The following is a 20071-nucleotide window of genomic DNA, read 5'->3' as shown; positions in this document are numbered from 1 at the left end:
ACTCCGTGGGGCAATGCACTAAAAAAAAAGAAAAACACTCGGAAGAGGGTAGGTTCACAAAAAAAAATACAATTAGACAGCAGCGGTGCCCCAGTCCGAGCAAAGACTTGAATGGACGACCAGTTTAGCCACATTTCGACTGACGCATCGATCACCAAGCATGAGGCTTTTTATTCCGAATTTTTCATAATGCGAGCCAACCAAAATGTCAGTTTAAACGTGATGGACTGCATCGATACGGGTTTCCATCAGTTTTCCTGGACGCGGATTTTACACTAAATAAGCCGAGTAAGATAATGGCGATGGAACTAGGAAACCCTAAAATCGTGTACAAGGGAAACTGTATTATATAAAATACATAAAATCTAGAAAATTTCGGACACTTTTATTCGAATATATTTCGCTCTATGATTTGATACTTTTCGCGATACAAAATCAAGCGATCAAACGATTTTTCCTCGGACAAAGGGTCTCGTAAATTTGTCTAAATCGAGAGTAACAAAGTATCGTCTTTTGTTTTGACAAAGCCTAAATAAAATGTTTTCCAATTGGCAATATTGACAAAATAAATGCAATTTCAATCGGACAAAGATAGAAGGAATAAAAACTGAAAAGTTCCGAAACGACGAGGAAATATCGATCGGCGTGGTAAAAGCCAAAAGCGCTCCGATCGCTGAGCTGACCTACAATTCCCAACATTCCCATGCACAGCGAGCGATAAAGGAAGGAACGAGTCAAATGAGAAAAGATGAATAAGTAAATAAACAAGTGAGCGAAGGAAGTAGGAAGATGCGAAGCCCCGCATTGTGAATCGCGAGCCAAATGCGTAGGCCGTAATATAACCCTTGACTGACCTCGCTCAAGGTGAAAAAATCTCCGTCGTAGAAATCGGCGTCTACATCAGAGTATAGAGTTCGGCTCGATTGTACCATATAAGAAGTCTGAAGCGGAGCGAAAAAAAAGAAGGCTGCGGACGAACGAGCCAAGCGGTCAAAAGCCTCGAACGCGCGTGGATGTATTTCGCTCGATAATTCGCGATGCGTCAAGGACACTCGTGTTATTGTCCGATTATGTCTCGTACAGCGGCAGAAAAGCGACCTTGAGGCGAGATTCTAGGAGGCGTAATATCGTGAAAAATGTCATGTCACATCGAAACATCTGGCGTTGGGGGGGGTGAGCATTGTAGATGAAAAGTGTTGAAGGTTTTTGGAAAATTGGAAGCGAGAGACTTTCCGCGTGACATTGTGCGAAAAATAGTAATGGGAGTCGATCGAGAGAGGGCACAATTCCATGAATGCTCCGGGAGAAAAGAGCCTCTTGATAAATCGAGTGTATTGTCAATTGGCACATTTTACTTTTATAAAAATAGCCATAATGTCGGCGAAAAGGGAGAAAAATGATTGGAGAGCGATTTTACATTCTTGTGTCAGCGTCATTTGTCCCCGGGCCATAAATAATCGCTGGAAGTTGCAGCTCGCGCGCTCCCTATAGAGGTGGGCGATTTTACGTTCTCAAGCCTTAAACGCGAGTCGCAAATATTCAGGTAGGCAAAATAGGCGGTCCCGTTTCGTCACGTACGGAAAATAGGAAAGACTCGGGATTCGAGCATGGGGACTGTGGTAAATTAGAGGCGATCATCAGAAATGAATGGAGAGAAGGAAAGAGAAGAAGAGAGAGACGAATTCAAAAACGACGCCGCGTTGTTTATCGATGTTCCAATACGCACGTGTATTCTGACCACGAATTCTGAGAATATTTGAAACTTTGTACGAGGCAAACGAGTCGGACGGTTCGGTGGCGAGGACCAACTGAAATTCCAATTTTCGAAGTCACCTGTTTCTTCGTACTGACACTTAGTTAACTCCGGGTTTTCTCTCGTGTTTACGTGACTGCGAAAGAATGAATAAAACCCCCCATCAATGTTTCGATTGGAATGATGATTCCAATATCCGAAGAAAATTCGAGGCTGAGATCACTCGAGTTTATGAGATTCAAGTTTTTTCATGAATTCTCACACTCGACTACGAGAATAACGATTAAATCATAAAACTATGGGAAAAAGTTGACACACAAATGAAGTACACATGAAAGTAATAAAAAGTAAGTTAAATATTGGGATATCAGGAATGTTACGACGATTGTAATGAAACTACTGAGCTTCATAAAACACAAAGCGTATTTCATTCATTCGAAAAACAATTTAATGGCACGAGTTATTTTTTTCATTTCACGCAACAAAGATACGACAAAATATGTTGCATTCAAGATGGATTATGCCCAATCGATCGTATTTTATGGGTGTCTAAACTGGGTCGATTTTTTACTTCCTAATTAAGGATATTATCACTCTAAATTAATGTCAGAGTTATTAATTCGAAATAGTAAATACATTTTTTCAACTTAGCAAAAATACTATAGTTTTTTGTGTAAAAAATCGCACTAAAGAGCGCAAAGGGAAATGGATGAAGAAAAAAATATTAATAAAATGACAGAAGGCTATGACAGGAAAGGCCGAGCCAAGAAGTAGCAAAATGCCGAAATAAGCAAATGTGAAGTTATACGAGTGCTCATCACCAATTTCGTTCAATCTTCAACGTAATACACATCTTTATTACTAGTAAGACGTTTCGAATTTTTTCCCAGATCTTCATTAAATACTTCATCGTTGTTGTGTACTTTTTCATAAACTTTGTAATAAGTGTTCACTAATAAGCGTATTTTTCTTCATATTTAAACACGTTTATCTCAATAGCCAATAAGACGAGCCTTTTAAAATTTGATATGCGTGTCAGCCGACTACCCATTTAAATTCTGTGTAAATTTCAAGACTTTCTTAAGAAAATCGTTTCGTGCATGAACTAACTTAATGAAATCCTTTCTTAAGAAAGACATTTCGATACATCGAAATGTTAAGTCTCTATTCGTTGCCATGGTTTTGTTTGTTCGTTGTCATAGATCGTTGCCAAGCTTCATTATTAGTTAGTTTTTTGCCCCTAAAGCAGGTGCGCAGCACCCGCGTTGTTGTTAGTAAATATCTAAAAAAATGTAGCAGCATTTTGACGTAAACTGTTAGGGAAGGAATTCCCAACAGACCCAACTTGCAAACTCAAAGTTTTGCAAGATTATTAGAAGAAACATTGATTCATCGTATTGCCAAGTGATTAAATAGGAAAAAGAGTAAGAAAAAAATGTCACATAAATCACACGAGCATAAGTATATGAGACGAGAGTGGTTTCAAAATAATAATTATAATTATTACATTTTGTAAAGGAAGGACTGAAGAATGGAAAAGAGAGCAAGATCGACCGTGAGTATGCAATGAGCAATTTGTTGTTCGCATATGTTTTTTAAGTTATCAGCACATCGAGTAATTACCAGTTCAAGATCGACTCTAATTATCTGGATGTTTGTCGTTGTGCACGCACAAATTACTGGACACGTACATTAATTAATTCTAAGCGATGCTTTGTGCGCTTTCGAGATAGGCTCGACATCAGAGAGAGAGAGAGAGAGAGAGAGAGAGAGAGAGAGAGAGAAAGCGATCGAATTTATTCTGTTTCTTTTTTTCGGACATTAATCTTTACGATGCAATATGCAAAGGACGGTGCTTATTATTTTTTTTCGAAAATGAATATTCGTGCGTCTTTCACAATGAGACTTTAACACCTTGCGATATTTCGATCTCGCTGCCCCTTTCTCTCCCTTATTTTCTTTTCTTTTCTTTTTTTATCGTCATCCTTCTTTCTCCAGCGTGCTTTTCGGGTGCCGAACGATTGTACAGAAATTTATCTGACTTTACGCATCACGACGGGGAGAAAAAAGAACCGCTGGGCAATTTTCAGCAATAACCATTTCGAGTACAAGCCCCAAACTCAAGTTGATTACAGATTAAGACGATGCATGGGACTCTCGGAGTCGAATGGACTCGCAATTTCGATCATACAACGCGATTGAATGAGCAGAATTTTGCTTCATTGCTCTTTCGTTACAAACAAAAGGCTCGACTCGTTTATTGGAGATTTTCAGAAGTTTTTTATCCATTACTGCGCGGTGTGCGTTTGTATCACTGAAATTTCAAGAGATAATGTTGATGATTCTAACGATAAAAGTAAAACTCCGTTTTTGCAATGTTTTCTGCGATACATCGGGAAAAAATGATGTAATGATTGAAAAAGTGGAGCGAAGTGAAAAAATGTCATGGCTTCGATTTGCAATCGAAACAAAAAACAATCGAGGATAGTGATTAATAAATTATTCGAACAGAAAGGAAAAAGAGGAAACCAAACGTCGAACAATGACGTTCCAGTTTCATCTATATCAAGGCTAACATCCGGTCTATTCTTCGATCGAAACGAAAACGATTTCAAGTGGGTCAAATAATTTCTAGGCTCGAGCCCTCCTCAGTCTCTCCTTCTTTCGCCTCTTCGATTGGGAAAACGTGTCCCCATTGTGTTTAGCAAAGAAAGGCAAAAGGTCGACCACAAAATGATTATTAAGAAAATTCGTCCATGTTTTTTTTCAATCGAAAGAATATTCATACAAATTTCGAATTGAACTTTTCAGCAATTCGCAAAAAATAGCAATAATTATACCAATTGAAGATTTACAAGATTCAGTGTAAATTATTTTCATATTCTTTTCAATTTCAATAAGTTCGTTCTTACTGTAAAACTCGTTGTAATTATCAAGCTAAAACACTGATGAATAATTATGTTGTGACGTGAAGGAAAATTGCAAATGTTTTTCGAAATATTTCGAAAACTACAGCGAGCCTGAAAGTTCTTAATGGATGAAGCAGTAAAAAGATACAGAGCCGTGGAACGTGCAAAAAGAATTTGCTGTCTGCACGTTCACGAAATAATGTGTAAGTGCTCGTATTGTAAAAACCTGCAGAAACTCAGCCTCAAATGGTTCAACAATAAGATGAATGGACGCGAATTGTAGCGCGAGTGGCAAGCTTGCCATTGGCTGTCTGACAAAAGGATGCGAAAGAAGTACGACCGAGAAAGAGAAAGAAAAAAGTTGAAGGAAAAGAAGAAAGCGAGAGAGAGAGAGAGAGAGAGAGAAAAGGGAAATAAGAGGAAGAAGAGTCGTATCGAACAAAAAGAAAGAAGGAAGGGCCTAAAAGTTCCCTTCAAAAGTTTTTCGAAAGGACCTTGAAAGTTGCACCTGGTTACTCGTTTGACAATGGAAAATAAAATTATCTACATAGCGGCACCCTAGTTACAAACATGCGTGCGGTACACACGTACATAAACGGAGGTAAGAATAGCGAGCGTGAATAAATTTTTGGGACAACGAAAAAAAAAAAACGTACAAATGGGAGGAAGATATTTATTTTTTATCAGACAACCGAAGACTGTTCAGAAAACGTTCCGAGTTGAATAGCGAACACGTGAACGAACGTTCAAGATCGAACATCGAATCAGGAAGTCTGGTATTATTTTTTTATGGCCACCCATCTCTAAAGCATCATGCAATTATTCAAGTCTGTGAGATTCGTTCGTTTAGATGCTAAACGTTGCCAAAACGGGTTGACACGAAAAGGGTTTTAGAAAATACCAAGAGTTTTCCAGAATTTACGATTTTCGTTGAAGAATAAAAATGCTTCGAAACCATTCGAACCTGCGGGGTTAACCGACTTTGAATTAAACTAAAAATCAGTCCTCTTCGTTGATCATTGAACGAAATTCTGCCAATCAACTGAAAACTGATTGAATTGAGATAATTGAGAACAAGCCTGGTTCAAGAAGCCACAAAACCGGTATTTTGGTACACAGTCCCATGGATAAGCGTAAAATGAAAACAGTTTCACGGTTCTTATTTGAATTGATATTTTTTCGTAATTGATGGAAATTCACATTGAGGTAATATCCAGTATTCGTTACATGAAATCCTAAGAATTCCTAACGTTGCGAGTTGAGATCAATTACTTTTTCAACATCATTAATCCTTACGATGATGTAGGACAATATTATTAATGTAATATCTGAATTATCATTAACACATTAAAAAAAAAAAAAAAAAAATCGCATTATTTTCAAAAACCTTGCAAATAAATTGAGTTTCATAATTTTTTTCTCCATTTTGTCTATATGAGCAGACAACTATTTTATAAAATTCAATAGACGACTTGAAATTTTTATTAGACCATCAATAATTTACGGTTCCTATATTTTTCTCTGCTATCATTACCTCCCCACTTTATTATCATTATTTATCAATTTATTTTTATTAACATTACAAATGCGAAAGTAACTCTGTTTGTTGCCTCTTCAAGCTGAAGCCGCTGAACCGATTTAGATGAAATTTGGTATGAAGAAAGTTTGAGTCCCAGGGAAGAACATAGAGTGTTTTTCTTACCACGAAAATTATCCCTTAAGTTAACTCCTGTACTGGATGCTAGTCAAATGAGTGCTAAATTTTCAAAACGCTTTTAGACCAAGTTCAACGTACCGATTAAATTTATTGTTAGTGGATTTGTATTACAGCATATCTTATTAATATGTAAAAATATTAAAAACGCTAGTTTTGCAAAACCATCAACTGATAAATGCCAATTTCCACGCTGTCACATTTTCACTGGTATTTTTCAAAGAATTATCTGCGTTTTTTCGACGATTTTATTGCAACTTGATCGTTTCACTGTTGCAGCTAATTGTTGATTAAGTGAAAAAAAATGTTCATTCATAATTTCTGAAGGAATGAGTTTAAAGAAAAATCTGCGTGGTGAATTCGTAGAGAATCAGTTGAGGAACAAAATGAGACTTGGTGCAATAAAATCGGTTAAAAAATCCCTCTGAAAATGTGTCATCATGGAAATTTGCATCTATCAGTTGATAGTTTTGCAAAACTATCATTTTCAATATTTTTTCACGTCAATTAAATATGCTTGAACACAACTTGGTCTAAAAGCGTTTTGAAAATTTAGCACTCATTTGACTAGCATGCAGCACAGGAGTTTCCTTAAGGGTGTGAAGAGGGATGCGTAGTAGTAATTTTACGCAGGCGAAGTTGCGGGCAGGAGATAGTCAAACATAAGTGATCTCAATAAATTCATGATCATTGTGGAAACTGAGATTGTATAGTAAAACAAACGAAATAAAAAGATTGTTGAAAATACTTGACTGACCTGATTATTTTTCTTCGATTATTCGGATGCAATCTCTTGGCCATATCTGGATCGACTTCAGTGAGTTTTTGATGCAATTGTTCGTTGGTAAATTCATCCGTGTCATAGGTCATTTTTTTGTAGGAGACGAAAAAAGGATCAAGAATTTGGGGATCCGCGGAGTGATCGATTCTGGAACGTTTGGCAGCAATTTCATCAAGATCCGTGTCTTCGTTTTCATTGTTCTCGAGCTTCGCGTGGTCTTTGACGCGCTCATTGAGTACAACGGAGGTTAACGATTCGTCACGACACGGGGACGGCGGCGGCCGCGGCGATATCTTAATCGTCGAGTTTCTCGTATCAAACTTGTTCCCAGACTCTTTCGGATCCTCAACGAGTATCTGCCACAGCAGTGACTCGATGTAGTAGTTCGTGCCTCCCACGATGATTGGCATCTTCCGCCTCGACACTAAATCGTTCATCTAAATCGATTGAGGAACTTGGCCACTTACTACGAAGAGGAGCAACAAAGCGATACCGAAGCGAAATTTCTGTCAAGTGCAAGACGAGGCAAAAATCAGATCGGAGAGGGACAAAAAGGTGCACGAACATGAAGAGAAGCGAATTAATGTGCAAAGGGTACTATCGAAGCACACTAAATTCGGCAGCGTTTGATAATCAACGAATGACAATTGCCATGTCTATGAAACTTTTCACGAGACAAATTAATCACGATTATTTCATTGGGGCTGTTGAAATTGATAAATTTTTAAGCTGCTCCTTAAAATCAGTGTCCAATCAAAGGGAACGAAAAATTGTGAGAAAAGTCAAAGATTGGCTTCAAATTAAGTTAACAAGTCAAATATAATAACGATTTTTTTCGAGTGAGTAAAAAAAGAGAGTTGGGGCAAAAGATGTAGAGAAAGCGACAAGAGAGATCGATCGATTGATTGATTGATTGATAAATAATCACTGTGTCCATGTTTTTCCCGAGGCAAAGAAATTATGATAATTATATGTATTCGCGAAAGATTCAAAGGAAGATAATAATAATAATATCGATAAATTAATGCTCAAACGTGACTTGACTCGAAGAGCGATGAAAAAATCAAGTGAAAAATCAAAGCTCCTTCACAACGAATTCTGACAGCGAAGTCAACAAAACTGTGAATATTTATTTTTCAACACACCCAATACAGTCTGCTTGCCCGAGGCTCGCCGAAACTATATTTATTTACTCTGAATAAAACGATTTGCAATGGTGTGAGTAAAATTGTCATGCCATTTAATTCAATTAAGGAGCTCCGGAGTAATTTCATGTTTTGAAAATTGAACTGGACACTAATTGTGGAATTATTTTACAATTGAGTACAGGTTCACCATGTTTTTCATATGAGCCAACGGATGAGAAAGTGGAAACGCGGGAAATCATGCAAAAGTTTGGAATCATGATTGTACGAAAAATTAGGAGTCGACATGGACTCCGAAAAGGTTCCCCATTGTCTTGTTTCTTAAATAAATAAAGGATATCAATGGAAACTTAGGCTTTAATTAATTGATGAGCATTACGATCGACGACGTATTGACGAGTCCCCAAGCAAAAATTCTACTCGTACAATAATCATCTTTATTTTAAAGCGTGAATCGAAGATACTGCTGTAAGACGAAAAGGCACTAGCAATAAGCAGATTTAAAGGATACAATTCGGAGGGCTTTGTTTCTGAAATCGATGACGCAATATTCGACCAGAGGATCGACCTCGTCCAACATGTGATGAGGGGCCATCGATCTTTCCTCAGGAGTTACTTTCGCAGTCAATATATCGAGTCCTTTGTAAACCTGCAAAACATTTCAACATCGACGAAAATTAGCTTCAGACCTCGTAAATAAAAAAAAAAAAAAATAAAAAAAAAAAGAATTTAAAAAATCGTTCGTGAGCATACTTTCGTTCACTTACGTTCATGATGAATCAATACAAACATTTATTTACTTTTCGTTTATTCTCTGGACGACGAGATTTGTGTGAGGGAATTTATTATTACAAATGATGTGACGACGAATTTTAACTAAAATAAAAAATTTTTCTCCAGTTTTGATTGCAATTGCATAAGTGGAGAGCTTAACTATTATAGGGATTTTGTAATTCACTAACCAGCTTACCAAAAAAAAAACATTTGCTGGTTCAACGAAACTTTTGTAAGATCGAAAAATCGTGGCAAAGAAAATGCGATTCGTTGGCTTAAACGAAAATTTGATTGATTCTGTTGAAGCAACAGATACAATTTATTCGTTACGATTTTTTGACTTTCAGTTGAATGGTCAAGTAGTTGCCCATTTACCAATTGCCAAGTAGCCACACGTTCGGCTATTTCTTTGCTGCATAAATGAAATAAAAAACACTTTTTATGTATGTGTTTTTATCCACTACAAGCTCGGAAGAAAAAGCAGATAAATAATGTCAATCTCTCCTCGTTTTTCGTCTTCGAGCGGAGCGATTAAAAATGTCTGTTATGGGAACTGAGCAATTTTAAATAATTTATAAAATACACGAAAAAGCGACTAGCACAAGCAGGATAAATAGTTGCTATGAAAAGTGACTAATTGATAGATTCATGAAACGTTTTTTCGAGAACGACGAAGATGTTTGGATGAGTTTGACCCATATTGATGAGGAAGACCGTAACGGCACATGGTAAATGGTCATTGGCAATTCCGTCAGCTGAGCGGAAGTGGACAAGTTTTGAGAGAAGGAACGACTCTGTGATGGAAAGTGAGAGAGCGCGAGAGCGAGCAGGGCGGGGGGGGGGGGGGAGAGAGAGACGTGAGAATATTGTTGGCATGGCCTTAAAAGGAGATGAAGCAAATAGGAGTCGAGGGTTAATTATTCTCGGAGGGTTGTATTATCTATAAGGAAATAGTGCGTGCTTTTAATTCCAGAGGCGTTTCGTCGCCAAGAACATAAAGACACGCAGTTAAATGAAGTGTATGCGTATTTGAAAGACGATAGAATTAGCCGAGAGCGTTTTAGAGCCGGAAGTAACGACCCTGCCTCATCGTGTCTCTTCACTTCCCTTCTCCAGAATTTTACCAAGGGAGAATCTCAAAATAAACTCGAAGCACTTTCTCTTTTACTCTCTCTCTCTCTCTCTCTCTCTCTCTCTCTCTCTCTCTCTCTCTCTCTCTCTCTCTCTTTCTTTCTCTCTGTCCGTCTTGCCTAGGCTCACACTCGGTTTGACGTTCCAATAAATTTCTCCCAATCGAGAGGAAACGAAGGACGAAAAGAAAAGTCACTCGAGACGAAAGTTTGCCAGAAGCGTTCAACTTGAAAGTTCAAAAGCTCGACAACTCCAACACTCTCACAAATTTTCACCCTCCCCATGCGAGAAATTCCAGAACTTGCCAGCCCTCCAAAACATCCAGGAAACACGATGATCAACTCGAAAAAAAAGCACAGCTGTTTATCGGCACGAAAAGTTGAATAACAACTTCCGGTCAATCGACCGTGAATTTCTAATCGGCCAAAAAGCCCGATTCATTTCAATCGTAATGAGATCTGTTGCGGAACACGTGCTGATCGAACGATACGAGATGGCAATTTTAATTATGCATCAACACATGTAGCAGTTTATAAGAGAATCGTACGTTAACATGATACTATGAAGGAATGATAGACGAGGCCTGGGATTACAATTTGTGAGCCGCAACATCCGGCCAAAACTCGCCCACTTCCGTCACTTTGATCGACGAACAGGAAAGTGAAAAAAAAGGCTTTGAGATTAGAGAGTGGCGAAAGGGGGAAAAAACGAAAAGATAAAATAGCGAGAAACAGAGAAAAAGATTGAAGCTCGATCTTTTACTTCGTGCTTGACCATCGCCGAAATGTTTCTCGTCATCATAATAATCGACGCCTAACTAATATCATACTAAACGAGTGCTAATATGACAAACCACAAATACATAACGCGTGAAAAGAATGCTGTAATGGGAGGTTAAGCGTTTGGGCCATTGACTCCGATCCAGCGAAGGTTTTTGCTCGGACTCCTGTCGACATTCCATTTCTAACGACGTATCGAAAATGCAGAGTATCCGATTCGTGAGTTTTAGTCGAGCCGCTTGATTTTTTAGTTCCATGGGTTAGTTGAAGCATCGATGCGAGGATTCAACATGCGAGTGGATATTGGAAAATTTAATTTTACGGAACACGTGCTCATTCCAATTTCGTTCTCGTTGCATTCCAGCAACAGTTGACATTGGTTTTTACGACGGGAAGTCACGTCTTCTTAACGCCACCGTGGCGTTCAGCCTCCATACGAAAAGCGCGAATCTCCACTGGGCCAAAGTCTTCAGATTTTAAGGCCAAAGATCTCGAACCCCGAAGACTGAATGTTCTATTATTTAGAGAATAAATCATTGAGTACTTGCAAAAATAAATGTGCAAGATGCACGAACGTCCAATAAGTTGTAGCGAAACATTTTCTATCGGCACACCAAGTGAGTGACGAACAGCGAACTTTCATCCATGAATCATTATCCGGAACGGACAACCCGGAGTTTGCCTCCTCCAATGAAAAAACTTGGCATAATTAGAATCGGATGGTGCTGATTGTTTGACGTCAACGCTTCGCGTAAACTGAACCCACATAAGTGCTCCTACGCGAACTACGGTAAAACTGAACCAAAATTTGGGGAATTATTATCGTTATGAAAAAATCTGCTCCGAATATGCAGCGACCAACACCTCAACTTAGCTCGAATTAAAATGGATCAAACACGTGTCGGATCCTCGAAGCGAGTGAAACGATCGAGGAAGAGAGAGAAATCTGTCCCGGAGAGCTGCAGTGTCCGCGAGCCTATGCGAGATATCCTTTTTAATGGGGTTACTTTCTCATTTACCTCGTGTCGTCGTTGTCACGCTCGATGCGAATGAGCGTCTCACATAAATTCATACAAATATACGTAACGTCTCAATGTACAGAGTCGTTAAACTTTGATACCTTCTACTGCCTCCGCAAAGGAGAGAAAATTTCAAAAATTTATTGTGCGATCAAAGAATAATTAGAGTGACAATAATCGTTGCTGTCGATTATCGTCACTCAGAAATCTCCAATTGTTGGCAAGGAAAAATCTCGACTTTTCGTTTGAAAATATTCAATGCAAAGTGAAGAACTACCCATTGAATGAACTCGTGTTTAACGATGCATGGTACAAAAGTCTAAATAATTATAAATTTATCAAATTTGTCACGTGAACTTTAGTTATCAATTACTCGATAACTGTACAGAAGAAAAATCTTTAAAAATGTGTATTGTCAAATTTGGCACTAAAGAACATGTTCACCAAATATTATAAAATTCTGATCATTTTGAAATTTTTTATGTTTTTAGCATGCTTTAGCATGACAACATTGTATTTATTTATTTTCATTGATAAGGAGTAATTAACATTGATGCAAAAATACATGTTGTAATAGATATTAACATGAAAATAACAATAGAAACATATTAATAATGTTTTTAATTATTCATCAGTCATTTATTCAATGAGGTGAGGAATTCCTGGGTTCATTCACTGGGAAGCGTTAGGAAATGTGACCCTGTATATATGAACACTCGCGAATTTGATGAATTTTTAATAATTACACAAATAAATAGTGGTTAAATTTGAAGATTGGACGATTTTATTCTTATATTAATTGAAACTTTTCGTTAATCGTAATTCTTTGATTGATAGCAAATCGCCTGATGGGAAACATTCGAGACCGGGTCTGCTATCGCGATTTACCGAAAAAAGAACTCGCTTAAATGTTTTATTTTTTTAATGCGCAGTGTCAAGTGCACTTCGCCAGAGTACAACACAAAGCTGTTGTGAACATTGTAGAAACTTGAGAAAAAAATAAATACCATACTTCAGCTCGTTCTTAAACGAGATTACTCATTTTTCATGATTTTGTTCATTCAATGGCGGGTGTTCCGCAAACGGACGATTCAACCTACGAATTTTCAGTTTCGTTAGACGCAAACTGCAGCTAATAGGAAAAAACCATCGGAAAGCATACTGCTTGAAATGAACGAGATCAAAACGAACTCCGCAAAACGCTGTTGAGCGAATGACAGTCAATTTTCCGGTTACGTAAACGGAATCAGAAGAAGAAAATAACTTGAAATTTGACGTTGAGATCACACTCGAGGAAAATTCGTTTTATTCACTTTCGACGAAAGAGTTTGATATGATTGTGAACGGAGTGAAGAACCAAGTTTTTCCACTGGAATTAGCCTTAGTTATTGGGACGCTCTAGTCACTGAATTCTTCATTTGCTGTCAAAAGGATCGAGAAGTCCAATTCAGAAGAAAAAAACGCTTTTGACATTCCAATTTTTGGATATCTCCATAAAAATTTGCAATAATTTTCCACACGAAAAGCTGCATTCCCAGAAAACGCTTCGAGGGCGCATCTACTTTTTGGTCGAAGAAAAAAATTGTTAAAAAATGCGAGCATGCGATGAAACAAACAATGGACATCATCGTTGGGTGCAGTGATTCAATAAATTCCAATGTTATGACACTTAATCCGATCTCACAGTTGAGACGACTGGTCTCAAGTGAATTCTTCGCTTTTGCAACAGCCTGACACACGTATATACGAGTATACATATAAATATGGAGAGTAAAAAATGTTGTGCAGACATTATTTAAACGATTTTCTAACGAATGTACCTGCATCCTCGGTGGGATTGTTTGCTGTGTGCGTTTCGAAATGCACTCTCGCTCGACGACTTGCCTTTTACAGTGACTCGCGCGAGAGCTCACGTCTTTCAATTACTTTAGTACACCTTTATATACATTTCGTTTGAATTTATATAAATACACATATATTTGTACATAACTGTCTAACTCGCGATCTCGGTTCGTTATAACGCGCATACGTATAGATATTCAGGTTTTGTTCTCTCCCGTCGAGAGAGCTATTACCGAAGAATTCATGTAACACGACGATTCCCCTGGGGTACTCGCTCACCGCGTCTATTCATCGCGCTCCGTACCTTCGAATGGTTACAAGGATCTCTCGCGAGTGCGCGTTTACAAGACTTTTCACGCAGTCGATCGAGGCAAATGGGAAAGAGGATATCTTCATTTTATTATTTCTTTTCGTCCGTCCTCGAGGACGTTGCTGGACGAGGCAGCAGAAAAATTCAAAACTTGATGAGAAAAAATCGGTTGACTCGTCGAGTGAACGCGAGCATTCGGCAGGCTGGAATCTGTCTTGATTTTTCGAAAGGCGGATGCGAGGGGAAGAGAAACCCAGAACCCCCAAGTCGTTTTTCCAAAAACTAGTGCTACGTCATCCGGTGGAATTTTATACCTCACCGAATTCCTGGCTAAAGAATAAAAAAATCATTTGAGCCAAAAATAACGTTTGTTCCCTCCCTCGTGAAGCCAACGAGTCAAGTGAAATGAACTTGTTCATTTTTATTTTGAATTACTTGCTTTTTTCTCTTTCCATTGGTTCTTGTTACTAATGCATCCGTTCAGCGATCTCGAAATCTGCATAATATCCACTGTGCCACTGAGAAAAAAGTACCAAAGTGCGTTATGGTTAAATTTGTTAAAACATATTGATGAGATGACCGTATCAGTGTTGAGCAAACTATAATTGCAACGTCCACTTGAACAAGCATTTCAATTGTGCGTGTAATAATATACGGTTTGAAAAGCACGACGCTGAAGTTTCCAACGTTGGAGTCCAACGAAATGAATGAAAATAAAATGATTTATCCATCAGTTTTTTATTTCACGAATAATAATTTTGTAGATTGAAAAAATACAAAGTACAAATTCGACAGGAAATGAATTGGAGAATTACTGGAATTATTGGACAGTTTTTTAGATCATTTCGTTGGACTCCAACGTTGGAAACTTCAGCATCGTTTGAAAAGCTACTATTAAAGATTGGAAAAAATTGAACATGACAAACACTGTATGTGGAGAATTATAAACAAGTAGTAATTCCTATAAATGGATGATTCGATGTCATGACATCGAATTTTGTTGTTCTAAATACTTTCTACTGCTCTCAAACTTTTGGAATAGAATCGTTTGGAAATGCTGAAACAAATGTTGGTCTAACCAACGAAGCTTCGATGCAACTAAACAAATCCGTGCCGAGGCAATAAATTATCATCGAAATAGACAAACCCATTTATTCGTTAGGACGATCATCGTTCAAACATTCGCTGAAGCGACTAAAAAGTATGCGTAAGCAAAAGACAGTACCGCAGTTCGAACTGAATCACTTGGCTTCCGGTGTGATTGGGTCGATTCGTCTATGGGAAATATTTAAACCGAATCATTTGCTACTCAAAGCAAAAAATGTTGCATCTCTCAAATTTTCTCATCTAACTGCGAATGGATTTGGTTCAAAGCAAACTTCGTTTCTGCTCGGGGTCGAAGAAGATGACGCTAAAGTTTGCAACGTTGGAGTCCAACGAAATGAACGAAAAAAATATTTATAACTAATCATTTTTTTACTTCACGAATCATTGATGTGGGTTGAAAAATAACGAATTGCAATTGCGACAGAAAACAAAATTGGGGATTTAGTGGAATTATTCGAGAGTTTTTTTAATATCATTTCGTTAGACTCCAACGTTGCAAACTTCAGCTTCATCGAAGATGATGGACCAAGAGTCACTCGATTTTTTTCCGATTGGTTCATCGTGCCATCGATGAAACAAATATCGAAGCGTTTGAAAAAGACGTTGTTTTTAGAGGTTTTTGTTTTATTGAAGCTTATAGTGTGAAAAAGTAATGAGATTACAGTCATTTTGATGTCAACGTTCAATCTTCCAATAATCTTTCATATTATTCAAAGTCTACGAAAGCCATGATAGAAACCGCCCCCCGCTAAACCTCCGTTCCTGAATTCCCCGTTGAGCTACGAAGATTTGAAACGTTAAGGGTTTTGGGTCTTCGCAAATCCTACTCATAAATGTATCTCCAGGAAGAGCAATAGTATTTCGATTCGTCATTTAAGGAGTTTCGGTACAGGCAATACAATGTTGTCATGCTAAACCATGTTAAAATCATAAAAAATTTCAAAAAGTTCAGAATTTTATAAAATTTGATGAACATATTCTTTAGTGCCAAATTTAACAACACAAATTTTTTAAGATTTTTCTTCTACACAGTTATCGAGTAATTGATCACTAAAGTTCACGTGTATAAGCATAACGTTTCCATATATATAGGTATATATTCCGGGCATAAGAAATCTGCTTTAATGCGTAATTACTCGATATCTAGGTAGAAGAAAATTTTGAAAAAATTTGTGTTTTCGCACTTGATGTTGAACAACATTATCACCAAATTTCATCAATTTCTTAATATTTAGACTTCTGTACCGAAACTCCTTAAATTGCTGTCATTTTTTCAACGATACCAAGGAGAATCGAGTTTCTTTATCATTCTCCAATGTACGTTCGACAACCGTTGAAAAAGTACAGTGATGTTTATCCTCAACGACTCATTCAGTAGAAGCATCCGCAAAAACTTCAATTAAATTGAGACAATAAAATACTTCGTTGATCGCATTCGGCAAAAGTGTTGCTTCAACGAGCTCACTTGACCAATTAAAAATCGATGGTGGCGCCTCCCGTAGTAAAGTATAACTACACCTAGTAAATATGAATATAATAAATAAATTTCGTGGCGAGCAGCGAATTTGTGTAAATGCGGCTCAGGTCTCTTCGGTTGTGACGAATGTGTGTACAATTTGTGATAAAATGATGTTTGCGAGCGGCGTAAAGGTGTCATGGCGTACGCAAGCTACTTCGTATGTTGACGAGGAAAATCTGGTGTCCGAAAACGGAGAGCACAGCCGGGGGATCGGCTAGTAAAATAACACGACGCTGAAGTTTGCAATGTTGGAGTTGAACGAAATGAACGAAAATAATATTTATAATTCATTATTTTTTTATTTCACGAATTATTGATGTGGCTTGAAATATGACGAATTGGAAATTCGGCAGAGAACAAAATTGGAGATTTACTGGAATTATTTGAGAGTTTTTTTAGACCATTTCGTTGGACTCCAACGTTGGAAACTTCAGCGTCATAAAATAACACTATTTCATATTATTTGTATTCGCGTTATATATTCGCGAGAAAATGCGTTAGGAAGGGATTTTAGTTTGATTTTTTGACACTCGCCGCGGCGTATGCTACCGCCCGATAACTCGAATCAAATAACGACAATAACAATGACGAATAAATAAAGAGACGGGTAAAAAGAGCGTAGCAAAACTCCTGAAGAAAATTGGGGCTTCGGTCCAAAGTGGAAAAATGATGCACGCGTTTGTTCGATAGTCCGGAAAGGAAGTTTGAAGGTTGGTCGAGACCGGATGGCCGGTTTTGCTCGATGAAATGGGAAGGTTCGGTAACGCGAGTACAGATCGAGAGAAAAGTAGCCGTACGAGGGTAAAAAGAGTGTCCCCGAGGGGATCGCATGACCAAAGCAACGAGGAGGAGGAGAAGGTGGAAAATAAGCGGAGGAGGTTGTGGTATCGGTGATGAAGGAGAGAAGGAGAAGGGACAAGAGCGGCACACAGGTGGATTCTTCCTCGTATACGTCGTACGGGTTCACCTTCAGCACGTGAACTTCATACTCGGAGATCAGACTGTGCGGTAAGACTGCTGCACCGATGGCGTGAGGTTTTTGTACGGGTGAGGTCTTGAAAAGCGGGTTCGGTGACCGGTTTAGCTTCGATTTGTTTCGCGAGTGCCGCTTGTGGTCGCAGCCGTACACGATCATCGTACATATGCACTCGCGTAGGGAACATCGAGAAGGAAGAGGAGGGAGAGAGCGATAGAAGCTTGTCGAGTCTCGGAGTACACGGGATAAATTCCTCGGTGCAATAACGGGTACAAACGGACGATATAGTTATACGGGGACTAGTCGACTTGGCGTGTATGCGCGTTAAATTCGACGCATGCATAATTCCCCCTCCGCGCACCGGGGAGACGCACACACACTCGGAATTCCTCTCGATTCTCAATTATTTCGTTGTCGTCGTTGTTGTTGTTGCTCGAACTACACTGAAAGCGGACTGAAATATTCCTTCAGTTTTTCAAGATGTTTGAATCGATCACTGAGACACAATCCGTTTGGGAACTTGGACAGTCGAAGCATAATGTACGTCGGATAATAAACATTACGAGAAAGAGAGTAACGAAATAATAAAAGTTTAAACGACAACAACAACGCAACGGTAACAATGATAATGTGAAAATACTTTACGAGGAGAAACGTTACGTTTTAATGTTAGTTATTAACGTATCGTTTGGTGGCCGGATGCGCCAGCAAAAGGGCCACCGGAGCGGATATCTCAAATGCTCCTCCACAGAAAAACTCGAGTGAATTGCTCCAAGATATATGTATACAGCGGTTGCGAGGTCAGGATTTCCGATGTCCGCCAAAGCGAGAGGGCAGCGCGAGGGCCAAGAATTCGCGATGAAAAAAAACTCCTCCTCGGTAATTGTTCGTTCGATAATACGCCCGATTTCGATGTCTAAACGATTAGCACATAAATTGATATTCTCACTTGCATTATTCATGGAAATTCCTTATTTATAGATAATATTCATTGAATGTCCAGCGAATACCTCAATTCAGCGTGAACCTCACGCGATCGATATCAATGATTTTGATGACGCTGAAGTTTCCAACGTTGAAGTCCAACGAAATGATCGAAAAAAACTCTCCAATAATTCCAGTAATTCTCCTATTTTGTTCCCTGCCAAATTTGCATTTCGTAGTTTTTCAAGCTGCACCAACGATTCGTGAAATAAAAAATTGGTGAATTACAAACGTTTTTTTCGTTCATTTCGTTGGACTCCAACGTTGGAAACTTCAGCGTCGTTGATTTTGCAATTTATTATCATTCAGCAATACCGCCGGTTGTGATTACATTTTATTTATAATTTTTGTCAAAATTCACTCTTCTTTTAATCCATCGTTGTAAAAAGTATTCAGATAATTTATCGTTTTGAATATGAATCTTCATACACGTGAAACTATCTGTTTAAAAAAGGTTTGGCCATTTTTCGATTGAGAACCGCTCAACCGCGATTACGATTAATTCTTTACGAGATTAGAAGACTCGAAGTTACAGCAGTTTCAATGGAATAATGAAAGTTGATAATTAGGTTTGAAGATTTTGCCGATAGACAAACTTATCGTTGACATTGACATGAACGATCTATGCGAAAGACGGATCAACTTTTAATCCGAAGCAATGAAAAATCGAACTTTTATTTGGTTGATCGATTTGGATGAATCAGTTCACCCCAAAGTTTCATTAATTTATTCAAATAAATTAAAATTGCTGTCAAACAAAAAAATTATTCAACATCCCGTTTTTTACACTTCTAAGCCACAGAAAATGTGAATCGACCTCACAATAAGAAAAGCGTTTAATCCCCCCCTTTTTCTTTTTTTTTTTTCATTTTCTCGTAGTTTCGGTCATCATCCAATTTCTCAATGGGCTCCGGATCTCATAATTATCATGATTATCGATACAATGAGGTGTCGTCATTGGTGGCATTTAAAATTCGAGTCTGTATAGTCTCATAACGATAAAGCGCGTGGGCGGATCGTGATCGCCATCGACTTGTATCTCACGGGGCATGAAAAAAAGCGTTTGAAACGATTCGAGGTCATCCGACGACGATGTCGACGGCATGTGTATACATTACGAGAAACGCTCTCGCGGAAGAAGCCAAAAAGTGAGGCAGAGTGGGAGGGAGATCGGTGAAGGAGGGGAGCGGAAAACCGAACGAATGTTATCACAGGAGATCAACGTACGTGAGGTTATGCCACGAGTCAAGGTCAACCTTCGTGGATTTAACACGCGCGGCCCGCGACCGCGTGAGCTTGTACTTACGATATATTAGCTATATCGTTTA

At 38.4% G+C, this 20071-nt stretch overlaps 2 protein-coding genes across 3 annotated transcripts in view; one reads left to right on the top strand and one right to left on the bottom strand.

Annotated features, from left to right (window-relative positions):
- LOC122415254 (uncharacterized) overlaps window positions 1–20071 on the top strand; it is a 179796-nt gene that overhangs the window by 75136 nt on the left and 84589 nt on the right. The window lies entirely within an intron of this gene.
- The window catches only part of LOC122415145 (tRNA dimethylallyltransferase), an 86197-nt gene that overhangs the window by 62372 nt on the left and 3754 nt on the right, over window positions 1–20071 (bottom strand). For both annotated transcript variants that reach the window (XM_043427039.1, XM_043427040.1), the window contains exons 2-3: window positions 8814–8951; window positions 7134–7594 (exon numbers count right to left, since the gene is read on the bottom strand). In XM_043427039.1, the coding sequence (XP_043282974.1) occupies window positions 7134–7594; window positions 8814–8951 (599 nt within the window). The remainder of the gene's footprint in view (window positions 1–7133; window positions 7595–8813; window positions 8952–20071) is intronic.

The sequence above is a fragment of the Venturia canescens genome, chromosome 8 (assembly GCF_019457755.1).
Source record: "Venturia canescens isolate UGA chromosome 8, ASM1945775v1, whole genome shotgun sequence".
Lineage (NCBI taxonomy): Eukaryota > Metazoa > Arthropoda > Insecta > Hymenoptera > Ichneumonidae > Venturia > Venturia canescens.
This window is presented reverse-complemented; position numbering and strand designations above follow the sequence as displayed.